Source organism: Nicotiana sylvestris, chromosome 8 (genome assembly GCF_000393655.2).
Source record: "Nicotiana sylvestris chromosome 8, ASM39365v2, whole genome shotgun sequence".
Lineage (NCBI taxonomy): Eukaryota > Viridiplantae > Streptophyta > Magnoliopsida > Solanales > Solanaceae > Nicotiana > Nicotiana sylvestris.
The window spans coordinates 176,131,215-176,147,435 of record NC_091064.1 but is presented as its reverse complement, the minus strand read 5'-3'; the positions used below and the strand labels follow the sequence as shown (position 1 = coordinate 176,147,435).

The 16,221-nt window shown below is 38.9% G+C and overlaps 1 protein-coding gene across 1 annotated transcript; it reads left to right on the top strand.

Annotated features, from left to right (window-relative positions):
• The first annotated feature begins 5,151 nt into the window (after positions 1 to 5,151).
• LOC138876042 (uncharacterized) lies at positions 5,152 to 6,121 on the top strand. The gene is made up of 2 exons (XM_070154929.1): positions 5,152 to 5,454; positions 6,116 to 6,121. The coding sequence occupies exons 1-2, from the start codon at positions 5,152 to 5,154 to the stop codon at positions 6,119 to 6,121; spliced, it is 309 nt and encodes a 102-aa protein (XP_070011030.1).
• The last annotated feature ends 10,100 nt before the right edge of the window (positions 6,122 to 16,221 follow it).

The following is a 16,221-nucleotide window of genomic DNA, read 5'->3' as shown; positions in this document are numbered from 1 at the left end:
AAGAGTGAATACATAGCTGGGGAAAACAGTACAAAGCAGGAGATGATTAATGATATAGAGATGGAAGTAGCTTTCAAGGATGATGGTTGGCAAACTCTAGAAAAAAAAGGCAGGGGCAACAACAACACTACTAATCTTGGCAAGGGATCCACATATCAATAAAAAACAAAAGAAGTCTATGTCAATGAAGCGGGGAAGGGAGGCTCTCAAAATACCAGATATGTAACACCTCGGCCTATGGTGGTGGTCTCCCATAATAGCTATGGTAAATTAGAAAATATGGAGCTAATAGGACATGCTAGTGACTACAATGCTAGACAAAAGAACAAAGTGGAAATAAAATATACTAGATTTGACAAAGAAATGAATTCTATACAAAAGTATAAGAAGAAGAAAAACCTTAAGATTATCAAGACCAAGGTCAACAAATAACAGGATAAAAACACCAATATCCCTTTGGTTGATGTGGAAATTTTGATTTAGACCTTTCATTGCTCCAACTTCAAGAAGGAAATAAGCAGGAAGTATTTAGGAAGACCAAGAGATTTTCCTCCAGATCATACATTCCTACTGATGTCTCAGGGAATGAAGAACTCCTTCAATAACAAGGTTATATCTAAAGCATACATCTGTTTAGATTGGAACCAAGGTTATCTGGTAAGAGTCCAAGTAGAATGGACAAGGAGAGTGAATTTCACACCCCAACCTCGGAGAGCGCGACTGGCACTCAACCGAGATACTCCGGTCAAGCAAACTTATTTGATACTTTCTATCCGACCTTACCCATGAATAAAATGAAGATGCATTCCATTACTAACACTGAGTGGATTTCATGAATAACACTAGTTCCATTACCATTAGTTACTTCATTTATAATTCCCAAAAATACATTACACATTCATAGTTTGAAGTGGAATATGTGATACAAGTATAACATTTCTAGTTTGACTTTCCAAAATAAAGACACAACACACACCATGTCTATGGAGCCTCTAATGGATACAAAAAGTAATGTGATCGTGCTGGCAACAAGGCCCCGACAATACATCAAAACACTATACATAAGGCACAAAAGATATAAGACCCCGATATGAAGGGGGCTCGCCAAGTCAGCTGAGAAGAGGGTGATCATTGACGCCTGCTGTAGAACCAACTGCATCCATTAAAGATGCAGCACCCCCGGTAAAAGGGACGTAAGTACATATGGAATAGTACTAGTATGTAAGACTAAACAACCTCTTGATGAATCGAGTAACAGTACAAGGAGAAACAACATAGGATCAATGAAAGCCTCAAACAATATAAAAGCATCAAGTTAGGAGCAAGATACGTTTTCAAGTAAATTTCAATATTTTAGGTTGGGAGATCTTTTAATACCGATATACCATTGTATTTTTAGCATGAATTCCGATCACGGACCGATTGGCTAAACCGTCTCACCCAAAGACATCCAATCACAACACTACCATATACGCGACATGGCATCCGATCTCAGCCCGATCAGATAAGCTGTCTCACCACAATGTCGTGTGGGTTGACATCACTTTTCGCTAGCAATCATCCCATCCCAATGAAGGAGAATAATTTCAACATATCAATATCATCTTATTTAAGGGGATAATCTCATCACATCAATATAGGGATTTTACTCCTCAATCACTCATACACCGGTACATGTAGTTTTGGGGTTAGGTTAATTCAACCTACCCTTCCTCGATGACTAAACGATACTCTCCAAATATTTATTATATAAAGTAATTAAACCTCATTTAATAATCTTTCACACATCTTTTCATTTCATTGGCACTAGTGGCCACATGTGTAACTTCGTTCTTGGCACGTCAACCGTATTTTATATTTCATACTCACTCCTTTAACTTTCAAGCATCATTATGGGTTATCAACAATAAGGGCATTTATAATAAAGATTTTAACTTCATATATGAGCAATAAGAGTCTTACACATATTGAATTTTTCTTCCAAAATTAGCCCCAATAACTTGCAATTGAAACATGATTTTAAATCATAAAACCGTTGATACATTAGTCATACTCGGTTACATTCTTGGAGGAGATCATGATGTGATAGGAACAATTTGGAACACATTTTGAGTATATACATCATTCAACACAACACTTATTTAGAGTAATCAAATTTATTAGGAAGGACTCGGAACATGAGAAATAAGAACTTGAGCCAATCATAATTGCAACTTACAAGGACGTCATGGAATTCGATTCTACAAGAGTAGTTTAGCCACGTACCTCGATTGAGCTCTCCTTAATTTACTAAAATATTTTGGAAATCCTAGCGACTTCAATCTTTTAGAGACATGATAAAGTTGAACCATAATTAGGAAGATGTTTTATGAGTTCATCCCATTTAGGCATTTTATCAAGCACTAGGTGTGCAATATGATTTTAAGATTCTTTTATGGTGGATTTCTTTCATCCCACAACCCATTGTTCACCCGTTTGAGTTTAACAACCTCCCCACAACCCTTGTTAGTCCATGCATGCACAAGGTACAACTCCCATACTTAAGAATCACACTTCTCATTACCTACTTTCAGTCCAAATCCCGAAATTGAGAGCTAGGGAGCAGAATATTACCTCTTAGATAAAGATCTTGTGAGCTTTTCTTGTTAAATTTCAAAGCTTGATCAAGGATTTGTTGAACAAAGTACTTGGAGATTCCTCCCCTCTCTCTAGAGCACTCCCCTCTCCCTAAAACATCAGTTGGAACCTAAATAACCCCCAATGTCGTTTTATAAAAATGGGATTGTGTAAAATTTTCCCAATCTTAAACATACGAAACCGGGTCTGCGATCGCAGACTGGACCGTAAAATGAATATGCGGTCCGCAAAAATGGTCCCAAAACTGGGCTGTCCTGGTCAAGTCTGCAACCGTTATGCGGCCCGCAGAATAGTTATGCGGTCGCATAACGCACAACACAATATCCCTTCGAAATTTTTTATGATGTATATGCGACGGATGTGCGGTCCGTGAAATGATTATATGGTCGCATAGTTGACCGTGAAATTATTATGCGGACGCATAATTGATCGCAAAATGTCCTTCAAAATTCAACTATTTTTTGCTCAGTTCCGCGATGGTTATGCGGCCCGCGGAATGGATTTGCGGTCACGAAACTAACTGCAAAATTGCCTCCCTCTGCAAAAATTATGCTTCCAACTTCCCAACCCATTGCACAACCCAAATATTCTGTACTGTAGCCTACCTCACCATCACAGAACCTTGGGTTCTAGGTAAAATTTTGCGGGGCCTTACATTGAACAAGTTTACTTTGGTGAAATTGAACTAGGTCAAGACTTGCACACAAGTAGCCTATTGGTTACACCAAAAAAACGGGAAGAGGAAGTTGTACTGGATGACACTGCCTATAAAGATTGTGAAGCCGATATTGTGATAGAAAATTTATCAGAAGACTATGATTCCTCTAAGTCCGACGATGAAGCAGTTAGAGGACTAGGGACCTCTTCCCTTTTAGAAGTTGTTGCCAAAACTCCTACACCAGATTAACAAAAGGTCACCTTTACCAATAATTTGTCACCCAGAAGGGTGTGTAACCCCTATGGTACCAGATTTATTCCTCCAAGCATGGAAGATCAAGCTTCAAAAAGTGTTAAACAAAATATAACCCCCAATGTTTCTAATGATTAATACACTATCATAGAATATTAGGGGGATAGGTTTTCAAGGTGCTACTAAATTCTTCTTAAAAATGAATACAAATTACCTTATATTTTTCTCCAGGAACCTATGGTGGATGCTAGGAAAAATTACAGATTCAAAAGAAAGCTGGGTATCACTCCTATTTCCAAAACTGCTAAACTCTAGATTTTTTGGTCTTCTGAGTGTACTCTGGATATTATTGAAGACAGTCAACAACATGTTCTAGTCCATGTAATCAAATCCCAAAGTCCCATACCATTCTATCTTTATATTGTTTATGCCAAATATGATGAACTTCTGAGAAATGTCCTCTGGGATGATCTCAGATAATTGAGTAAATGGACCGTAGGGGGTGGTAAGTGATTTTAATGTCATCACTAACGTAGGGGCAGAGCGACCGGGCTGGATGAAATCCCGGTGGAGTTTTAAAAGAGTGCGGGCTTAGAGTGGCTCGCTAGGTTAATTAATGTCATTTTAGAACGAATAAGATACCCGAGGAGTGGAGGTGGAGCATGATGGTTACTTTATATAAGAACAAGGGTGATATCCAAAATTACAATAACTATCAGGGTATCAAGCTACTTATCCATACTATAAATTCTGGGAGACGGTGGTGAAGCAAAGAGTGAGGAGGAGTGTGTCTATTTCTGAGAATCAATTCGGGTTTATGCAGGGGCGCTCGACTATAAAGGCCATTAACCTTGTTAGGAGTTTGATGGAGCAATATAGGGAGAGGAAGAGGGACTTGCTCATGGAGTTCATTGACTTAGAAAAGGCGTACGATAAGTCCCGTGGGAGGTTTTGCGGAGGTGTTTGGAGGCTAGAGGTGTACGTGTTGCCTATATTAGACCGATTAAAGACATGTATTATGGAGCAAAGACCCGAGTGAGGATGGTGTAAGGGGACTCAGACTATTTTTCGATCACGATAGGGTTGCACCAGGGGTCGGCACTCAACCCTTTTTTGCTTTCCCTAACGATGGACATTCTGACGCGCCACATCCAAGAAGAGGTGACATGGTGCATGTTATTTGCAGATATTATTGTATTGATTGATGAGATGCGAGGCGGTGTGAATGCGAGGTTAAAGGTGTGGAGGCAGACCCTGGAGTCTGAAGGTTTCAAGCTGAGTAAGACCAAAACAGAATACTTGGAGTGTAAGTTCAGTGGTGAGTCTCGGGAGGGAAAAGGGAGGTATGGCTGGACTCGCAAGTCATCCGTAGGAGAGGAAGTTTTAAGTACCTTGGGTCTATTATTTAGGGAGATGAGGACATTGATGAAGATGTCACACATCGTATTGGGACAAGATGAATGAAATGAAGACTTGCTTCTAGTGTTTTGTGTGACAAAAAGGTGCCACCAAAACATAAAGGTAAGTTCTACAGAGTGGTGGTCAGACCGACTATATTGTATGGGGCTGAGTGTTGGCCTGTCAAGATCGCCCATGTCCAGAAGATGAAAGTAGAAGAGATGAGGATGTTGAGATGGATGTACGGGCACACCAGGTTAGATATGACTAAGAATGAGGTTATTCGTGACATAGTGGGTGTGGTCCCCATTGAGGACAAGATGCGAGAAGCGAGGCTTTGGTGGTTTGGACATGTAACAAGGAGGAGCATAGATGCCCTAGTGAGGAGATGTGAGAGGTTGACATTGGAGGGCATACAGAGAAGTAGAGGTAGGCCGAAGAAGAAGTGGGGAGAGATGATTAGGCAAGACATGACTTCAGCTGATCAAGACATGACCCTTGATAAGAAGGTGTGGAGGTCGAGGATTAGGGTAGTAGGGTAGGTGGTAGATTGTTCATATCAGTAGGATTAGTACGCACTCTCACATTCTATTGGTAGTAGGTTTCTATGAATACCCGTCATTTTCTTTCATTTTGATCATCTTATTATCGTGTTGTTTCTATGTTGCTTTTACATGGCTTTTTGGTGTTGTCCTTCATTATCTATATTTTAATTAATATGGTTCTTATGTTTTCCTGAGCCGAGGGTCTATTGAAAATAACCTCTCTACCTTCACAAGGTAGGGGTAAGATTTGCATACACACTATCTTCCCCAGACCCCCACGATATGGGATAATACTGGGTATGTTGTTGTTACATTAATGCTGAGGAGAAGATTGGGGGAAGACCTTTTAAGCTAGAAGAAAGTTTTTATTTTGTTTGAGTTTATCTAATTGTGATCTTCAAGATTTAGGTTTTCTTGGTTCCTTATTTACATGGAGCGAGAATAAAAGACCCCCTTAACATAATTTGGAAGAGACTTGTCTACAATGTAGAATGGTTTGACAAATTTGGAAGGACCACAATCGCCTATTTATCTAGATCCTGCTCAGACCATGCTCCACCACTCATAAAATACACTACCAACAATATGGACTGACCATGAAGACTTTCTTAATGTTGTTCATCAGGCTTGAGATATAGACATCTCTAGGAATCCACTATATATTCTGCACCAAAAGATAAAGAACACGTGCAAATCTTTTAGCAATTGGCCAAGCGATGATTTTGCGATATTTATGAGGAACCTAAAAGGCTGGAGGTTCTTATTAGAAATCTGGAAGAAGATTCACTAATGGCTAACAACCAAGATAATAGAATGCAGCTTTCAAAAGTTAGGGATGAATTCACAAGATACCTTAGGCTTCAGGATAGCATCCTAAGACAGAAGGCCAGATTCAAGTGGCTAGAGGAAGGTGATGCAAACATAAATCTTTTATGGTATCACTAAGAACATGAGGAAAAGGTTGATGATCCAAAAAATCAGGGACATGGATGGTAACTGGGTTGATGGTACTAATGATGTTGCAGACACTGCTCTCAATTATTTTGATCAACTATTCTCTGCGGAGGATACTCAAGAGGATAGCAATATCCTTAGTGTCATTAATAAGGTTATCCCAAATGTAGATAATATCTTGCTAGTCTCAATTCCCACATTATAGGAGATTACAGAGGCAGTGTTCTCCATTAATGTTGACAATTCTCCTCGACCAGATAGTCTAAATGGAAAGTTCTATCAAGCTTGCTGGTATATCATTTCAAGTGATATCTTCAATGTTGTAGTATCTTTTTTTCAAGGAGCTATTCTACCCAAGTTTTTTACTCATACCTGTATTATTATGCTTCTTAAGGTTGATTCACCTCAAAGCTTCTCAGACATTAGGCTAGGTGCTTAATGAATGGTTGGGAAAAATCTTGCCTAAAATTATCACTCAGAACGAAAGTAGCTTTGTTAAGGGCAGAGACATAACTAAGAATATTCTCTTAGCATATGAGATTTTTCAATGGCATTAGCAAGCCTAGTAAAGGGGCTAATGTGTTGATTAAATTGGATATGGCCAAGGCATATGGCAGGTTGTCTTAGCCCTTTCTTTGTTTCATGCCTAGACATCTAGGCTTTATAGAGCAATAGATTGAAATTATCCATAGATATATCTCTAATAATTAGTACTCATTTCTTGTTAATGGTTGCAGGTATGGTTTCTTTATATTTGGGTGAGGACTTAGGCAGGGTGATCCTCTTCCCCCTCTTTGTCATTCTTGGAGCTGAACTCCTATTTCTGCTTCTCAATAACCTTCATTGTAATAGAAGATATAAAGGGTACTTTATGAAGGAACATGGGCAAAAAATCAGCCACTTATCCTTTGCAAATGATACCATTATACTTTGTAGCACCTTAAAACACTCCCTGCAATTTAACCTGAAGACCATGTCCCAATATGAGAAGGTTTTAGGCCAATTGATCAATAAAAACAAGAGTTGTTTTACGATGGCACCTGGGTGTCCACGAAGGAAGAGATTAAACTTCTATACTAACATGGTTACTAAAGTGATCAACATAATCATAGGTTGGTATCTGAAATTCCTTTCGTTTGGAGGAAGAGTTATTCTTATAAGACATGTCCTTCGTGCTCTTAATATTCATACCTTAGTTGTTTTTCATCCTCCCAAGGGTACTATTTCCATGATTAAGAGATACATATGTAGGTTCTTCTGGTCTGGGCTTGAAGAGGGTGGCAAACATCACTGGATTTCTTAGCATAACTTATGCTTCCCTTACGATGAGGAGAAGCAAACTTCAAGAAGTTGGAGGAAATTGTCCCGTTTTAATGCTAAGCAATGGTGGAAGCTTAGAACCACAAACTCCTTGTGGTCAATATTCATGAAAGATAAGTACTGTGGTAATTCTCACCCTCTTGCAAAGACCTGGACAATTAGTCAATCCCATAGTTGAAAAGCCATGTGTGAGATTAGTGGTAGAGTTGACCCAAACAATATTTGGGATATTGGAAGAGGTAATATTAATTTCTGGTATGATAATTGGTCTAACATTGGCCATTTATACAAGAAGCTTGAGAATAACCGTATTCAGCAAAATGTTATGATCAAGGAGATCTTTAGAGATGGTCGATGGGATTGGTACAACTTGCAATATCAACTTCCTGATCACATTAAGCTTCAAAGTTCTCAAATGTGCATTGTTCTCAATCCTGAAGCTCAAGATATCCCTTAGTGGACTAGCTCCAGCTGTAGAGAGTTCACTGTCTCCACAACTTGGAATCTACTCAGACATAAGAGGCAAACTAATGAGTATGACTCAAGGATTTGGCTGAAGGATTTTCCTTTCAAAATGTCCTTTTTAGCCTGGAGAGCAGTGCATGATAGGCTATCTATTGACGACAAGATCACCATGTTTAATGTGTATTTACCATCTGCCTGCTCCTTCTATAATGCTAGTGGCATGAACAATAATGGGGAGGCCATCGACCATATTTTCTGTGGTGGTCAATTTGCTCAGACTATTTGGAGTTATTTCATTGGTCCTTTAGGGATAAGGTTACGGAATGTGAATATGAGACCTGATCCTTAACTGTTGAAATCATAGGACCAGAAATTCTGTGATTGCCTATTTTTTAAAGATTCTCCCTCCATTTGTGTTAAGGAAACTCTGGAGATATAGGTGTAGCTCAAAATATGGTTTGGAAAGACTTGTTACTGCTAGATCTATCTCGCTTATTTCTAAAAACGCTATATATATATATATATATATATATATATATATATATATATATACTACTAAGGACTTTTGTAGTCCTCACAAAAGTTTCCAATAAAATGTAAATTTTTCAATTAATTACTTTTAGGTCCTAACCTTATTTTTAAAGTCAAATTTACTTTTTGTTTTATGGTTTACTTCTTAAAAGTTGTCCTACCTTATTTTTTCTGTTTTTAATGCTGTGAAACTGCTACACGTGGCTGATGTAGTTGCCTTTTCCCTGCATATCTCATTTTTGTTAATCACTCATTTTTGAAAAGTTTAGCAAATACCTATAGGGCGAAAAACATTTATCTGTTCCTATCCATTACTTTGCCCCTTCACCATTTTTTTTAATACTTAGCCAAATGAAGTCAATACAAGTTGCTATAAATCAAGCTAATTCAATCCAATCCAATTCAAACCTAGCCAAGCCAAGCTAAACCTAATAAGGTCAATTCAAGTCAAGTCAATTCAAATCAAGTCAAATAAAGCCAAGCGAAATCAAGCTAAGCTAAGTCAAATGGTAAAAAAAAGTTGGGATGAGTGTGGGTAGGTAGGGATAAATTAGTTTCATTTGGGTAGGTATATGTCACGACCCAAAATTCACTAAGGGTCGTGATGGCGCTGGACACCACTGTCAGGTAAGCCAACCAAAATACTTAATTAAATTCTCATTTTGATAATTTTGGAAATTATGATTTTCCTTAAATTTTACTAGTAAAATATAATCATTTCAAATCAAATATGAATGTTTAGAAGTTAATACAAGACACCCCGTAATCATCCCAGAACCCGGTATCACAAATGCCTGAGCATTCACTAGGGAATGAAATAAAATACAGTAACTGTCCGGAATACAAGGTGGACAGAAATGAAAAACATCGTAAAATACTCTGAAGGGGACTCTGCTGGCTGCGGGTCGTCTCGATAAATGCATCTCACCTAAGTCTCCGTATCAACCATGCCGCTATGACACTAAGCCACTAGCCACATATGAACCTGTGCAACAAAAATGCACAACAAGTGTAGTATGAGTACGAAAACAACGTGTACCCAATGAGTATCCCGTCTAATCTCGAAGAAGTAGGGACGAGAGGTCGACTTCGACACTTACTAATGGTCCAATGATAATATAGTAAAAGTGTGAGGAATTCATGAATTTCATGAAGCAAAATTTAACTCATAACGCCGGAAAGCAGATAAACAACTTCTCAAAAAATAAAGGATTGCCAAAGATTTACTTTTCATTATCTTTATAAATTTATCTCTAGCCAAGAAAGGCAATTATCAACATTTAAAATTCTCAGGCAAGCTATAAGCATGCGCATATCATGCCGAGGTCGTACGGCCCGATCCAACATAAATGTAAAATGTGCACTGCCGGGGGTCGAACGATGCGAATCATAGATGCATCTATTACCCCACTTGCGAATCATACATGCGACCGGTCATCATAAATAAACAAACACCCCGCTCGCGAATCCTACATGTGACGCCGACACATACATACATTCAAACAATCAATTAAGGGTTATCGGGGAATGTTTATCCAAATAAAAGCCACTTCTCTTTTAATGATTTAAGAAAAATGAAGTTTAATCCTTTTAGAAATTCATTTACCAATTCGATAGGATTTAAGCAATTCATTTGTCAATAAGATTACAAATATTCCAAGTATAGCATGTTTTTGGGTCCTAGACTACACGGACTTACGCATAATAGTAGCTACGCACGAACTCTCGTCACCTCGTACATACGTAGCCCCCACAAATAGGAGCACATAACCAATTATTTCACCTATGGGGACAATTCCCTCTTACAAGGTTAGAAAGAAGACTCACCCCACTCCGTAGATCCATAACCAGCATTCCACGCCCTTCCGAAGACTCGAATCGATGCTAAATGCTCAAAAACTAGCCAATAATTATGCAAATCAATTAATATATGTTCAATTACTCATTAAAATCCAATTTATAACAATCCCTAACCTCGATCGAAAAGTTGACAAAATTGCCCTCGTGTCCACGTGCCCGGATTCTGAAATTTTTCGAAGATAGAGTTTACCCATGAATTCACAAACTCAAATATTTGATTTTCTCTTAATTCCATGCCCAAAATTGTGGTCAAAATCCAAGAATATCAATTTTCTAGGTTTTTCCCTCAAACCCCAAGTTCCTACCAATTTTCATGCTCAAATCCATAACAAAACCATGTATTTAACGTCTAATGAGTGGGAACAACTTACCTTGACATAGATGAAAGAAATCTCTCTTCCAAAAGCTCCAAAATCGCCCAACCCGAAGTGAAAATGGGTGGAAATGAGCCAAAACTCAATTTTTAAAGAGAGCTCACCACCTCCAGCCTTTTCGCACCTGCGGTCTCTTGACCGCTTCTGCGGTCCCGCAGGTGCGGACCAAATGCCGCTTCTGCGGTCCAGGGCTCCCGACCCATTCCCGCTTCTGCGTCCTCTCATCCGCAGGTGCAGTCTCACTTCTGCGGTGAAATGACCGCATCTGCGGTCCCAGCTCCCCCCCACCAAAATTGCATATGCAACCTTAGGGCCACTTCTACGGCTCCGCACCTGCGGCCAAAACCTCGCAAGTGCGGTTACACTAGATACCAGCTGTATCAAACCTTCTCCAAATTCCATTTTTGATCCGTTAATCATCCGAAATCCACCCGAGGCCCCCGGGACCCCAATCAATCATACCTACCCGTCCCAAAACACATTACGGACTTGCTCGAGGCCTCAAATCATATCAAACAATGCTAAAATCATGAATCGACCTCCAATCCAAGCTTAATGAACTTTAGAATTTCAAGCTTCCACATTCGATGCTGAAACATATCAATTCATGTCCGATTGACCTCAAATTTTGTACATAAGTCACATTAGACATTACGGACCTACTGCAACTTCTGGATTCGGAATCCGACCCCGATATCAAAAAGTCCACTTCTGGTCAAACTTCTCAAAAACCTTCAAATTTCTATCTTTAGCCAAATGACTCCAAAATGACCCACGGACCTCTGATTCACTTCCGATCGCGCTCCCAACACCTGAATCACTATACGGAGCGATTACCAGACTCGGAAGCCCAAACGGACATTAATAACACTGAGATGCACTCCAACCCAAACTTATGAAATTCTTCCAAAAATGCTAACTTCCATAATAGGTGCCGAAACGCTCCCGGGTCTTCCAAAACCCGATCCGGACATACGCCCAAGTCCGAAATCATCATACGAACCTGCTGGAATCTTCGAATCTCGAATCCGAGGTCGTTTACTCAAAAATTCAATCTTAGTCAATTCTTCCAACTTAAAGCTTCCGAAATGAGAATTCTCTTTCCAAATCAACTCCAAACTTCTCGGAATTCAGTTCCGACCATGCGTATAAGTCATAATACCTAAAAAGAAGCTTCTCATGGCCTCAAACTACTGAACGGTGCACTAGAGCTCGAAACAACTGGTTTGGTCTGTCACACCTCCTTTTCCCTACCTACACCCCACGAGGGGCGTAAAAGAGTTTTTCCAATTAAAGAACAATTGGAACGGTATTTATTATCGAGATTTCAGAGTCGCCACTTGGGATATTAATGGTGTCCCAAGTCACCGGTTGAATCCCGAACCGAGGAAATTTATGACTCTGTTAACAGTCCGTGAACCAGAAATTCGAGTAAGAAATTCTATTAACCCGGGAGAAGGTGTTAGGCATTCCCGGGCTCCGTGGTTCTAGCACGGTCGCTTAACTGTTGTATCTGATTTTATCTGATTTTAATACATGCTAGCTTATGTGCCTTTTGTTTGTGAAACCGCTTTCAATCACTTATTATTTAAATTTTAAAAGAAAGTTGAACGTCGTTTAAAATGTGGCTTTGGATCACGTCACATGAAATGCACCCGTAATCCTAGACACACTTTATTCAACGTTTTGGGATTTGATTTGGGTCACATGAAATGCACACCCGAGTTTAGGAAGGCAATTTTAAAATCGTGCCTAAAGTGTCTAACGCGTTATTATCTTTTGGGTGGGCCGTGAAATTTGCTAAACAGTTCATCCCGAGTTTCTAAAATTTTTAGTAAGCTCTGAATGAGGACCCCACAATTTTGCATTTTTATTCGGCGAGGCTCGTCTCATTTTTTATTTAAAGGCCAATCCTAAAGTAAACTATGATTTTCTATATTATTTGTCTCCAATAAATAAAGGAAAAGGGCTAGTGAATTAGTATTATGAGATTCGGGCTTCAAGTTCAAGTTCGGATCCAAACAAAAGGAAACACCTTTTAGTTTGAAACCACTACCTAACTTAAAGCCCATAGCCTGTCAATTAAGTGCTAACAAATCAGTGGCCATTTTAGTCTTGGTCCCAAGGAGCCCGAAGCAAATGGCACATGTGGGCAAGACAAAATTTCAACCAACCAGCATACTGGGCCTGACATCCATCCACATTGGACGGAGGATAAACCAGTGGAGCTTGGCCCAGGTCCAAACAGACAAATACTTATGACAGGACCTGAGCCTTCAACTCAAGTAACAAGGCCCAAAGGCACCTGGGAGATCTAATAGCCCAAATAGATGAGCACACCTACTGTAATTGATTCTCAACGAGTCCAAATACACCAAACGTTAAGTGACTGATTTTAATTCCAGTGATTTTACCTACTGACTTTAACTTGAATCTCCAATACTATTAATGTGAAATCCCAAATGGAACGTGACTTACCAACACAAATTGGACCGATTGTTTTTGAATTAGGCCATCCAGGTCATTACAAATTGATTATGTAAACATGAGGTTAGTATCATATTTTACTACTCACGCATACTTGAAACAATGACCAACTCATTTATACTAAAACAACAAGCTGGAAATAACGACTAACAATGGCAAACTGATTCTATTTTTGATGATTTCGTCTAGCTATGATTAACACACAAGTTCAGGTACGCTTCCTTGAAGCTGCAGGTTCTAGAGTTTAACAACCCAACTAATTCGAAGTCTAGTTAATACAGTCCAGACAGTCCAATATAAACCCCAATTAACATAGTTCTAAACAGGTTGTAAATGTCCCTATTATACAACCAAGTACTACAACAAAATAACTAAGTTCTAACAATCAACATGAGACATCCATTGACACATAGAATTGATGAAACTTCTTTATTCCAACTTCCAATGCAGTTGCAGGGTAGTAAGTTCAAAAATGGTACCTGAAAATGGAATATGTATAAGAAGAAGAAGATCAGCCGCAGCAATACAACAACAATTCAACGTATACGCAAACAACAACAATGCACATCCTAGAGAAATCAAGTCACAGCCCAGAGTAGTTTGAAATCAGACAATAATGAAAAAAAGCAATACTCGAACCAATCTCAAAACCAGACCAAAATCTCTAACCATTAACTAGCAGATGTCTACCAATTTCAGTCAACAATCGAAATCCAATGCAATTTTTCCTTTTGAGTTTTCCTATTAGATTTCTATTTTTTTTTTGAAATTAAAATGCTTCTTCAGATATGGAAATATGCTAGTGGCAGGGAATTGTTCTTTTAGTGGGTAAAAATGGTTGAGAAGAAGACCTTTTTACAAGCATGAGGATGCCAATTTATAGGCCACACCCCAGTGGGAAATCAAATTTTTTTGGGTTTCTTTTTAGTCCCTCCTTATTTTCAGTTTAGTCCCTTTATTTGTGACTTGCCAAACAAGCAAGTCCCTCTATTATGCCAACATCTACACTAAAGTACCATTCTAGAAGGCCCTAGGATGCTCTTCTACCCACCAAATACCTGTACTACCCCTACCCTTACTTTGAAATTACTATTCTTAAAGCAACTACCCTTTTCTATGCCTAAAATGCCCTTCTACTAGTCTGAAATTTACAGCCCAATGCTAACTACACCAACCCCTTACCCCTGTTAAAAAAATCAACTGAAGTTAATCCTAATGAGTCTAAACCAGCTATAACCAATCAACACAACTAAAATCTAATCCTAACTCACCTAAATGCTTCAATTAGTACTATCATTAGACTGAAGTAAGCAGTAATTAAACGAAAGAAATGAACTAACGATTGGCAAACAACACTGAAATTATAAAACTAACATCATGAACTGGTAAACACGGATTAAACACAAGATTGAGACTAAAAATAGAACATAATTGTGAACTGAATCACGACTAATTCCAATATAACAAGAGTTAAACCAAGACGGTAAAATCGAATCAAAACTAAAGAGACAGAACTCAACAAACTAACAAAGAATTACTCTAACATTTAAGCGAAACGCGAGTATGGATTAATGTTACTTAAAATCAATACGGAACTAGACTAAAGAATCCAAACGAAGTTAAATTAACATGACAAGATTAAAATCGAACATGCATGAACTCAGAATTAACTATGAACGGTCTTCAAAATCGACCAACTGGAACAGAGGAGAAGAAGAGACTATTAGGCTACACTGATGGAAATCGAGCTTAGAAAGTTGGGGAGAAACTCACCGATGGAGAGAAAACTCCGGTCAGCCACTGCCGTACGAATCTTTCAAGATTTTTTGACACGCAACATCCCTAACCATGTGTTTTTCACAAGAGAACACATGGTTAAGGATGTTACGGTCCAAAATCACAAAGATTTGGGGTTAGGGTTTTTGGCCGGAAACTCTTAGATTTGAAATTCGAGCTGCTTCACCGGGATTCGAAGGAAGATGGTCATGGATTTGGGTTAAGGGAAGTCTGGGGATGGTGTGGTGTGATTTTGGGCCAGTTTGGACAAAGTAACGACTTGACCAGAAAATTTAAAATCAATATTCGACGGCCTTGGTTGTGATTCGAGAGAAACCAACGGTATGGTTGGAAAGAGGAGTTCATGGGGAATCTGTGGTGTAAGTTTGGGGGTGAACGACGTATGTTGCGTTTCCCGTCGGTGAGGGGTTTGGTGGAGGCTTGGATTAGGGTTTGAGAGGAGAGGTAGGGTGAGGAAGACAAGGGACTGGGGTGGGCTCTCCGACCATTTTAAATCAGAAACCTCATTAGTTCCGGACCGTTGGATTGATGAGATCCAACGGTCCTGATTCGGAGACCACGAGATGACGTCGTTTCGATTAGAAGGGGGAACATACCGGGTTGCTGGTACTTGGGCTGGTTTGGATGAGTGAAAAGGGGGCATTGGGCCAGGCGAATTTAGCAAAGAAGTGGCCCAATTTGAATTACAGCCCTCTTCCTATACATTTCCCTTTTGTTTTCTTTTCCAATTTGTTCTCTTCTCTTTTTATTTAATGCTTTCATTTTGTATATATTTTTTCTGATTTTATCAAAAATGCTGAAATAAAAACTCACAATCAAATTACATTAAAAAATATATTTCTTAATTAATTCCTTAATCAAAAATGCAAACTAATACAAATTTAAACTAAAAATGCAAAACGGACCATTTTGTTATTTTCTTTATATTTCGTTCTAAAACAAA

Coding starts and splice junctions, on each gene's coding strand:
- LOC138876042 (XM_070154929.1), top strand. CDS start 5,152: ATGAAAGTAGAAGAGATGAGGATGTTGAGATGGATGTACGGGCACACC.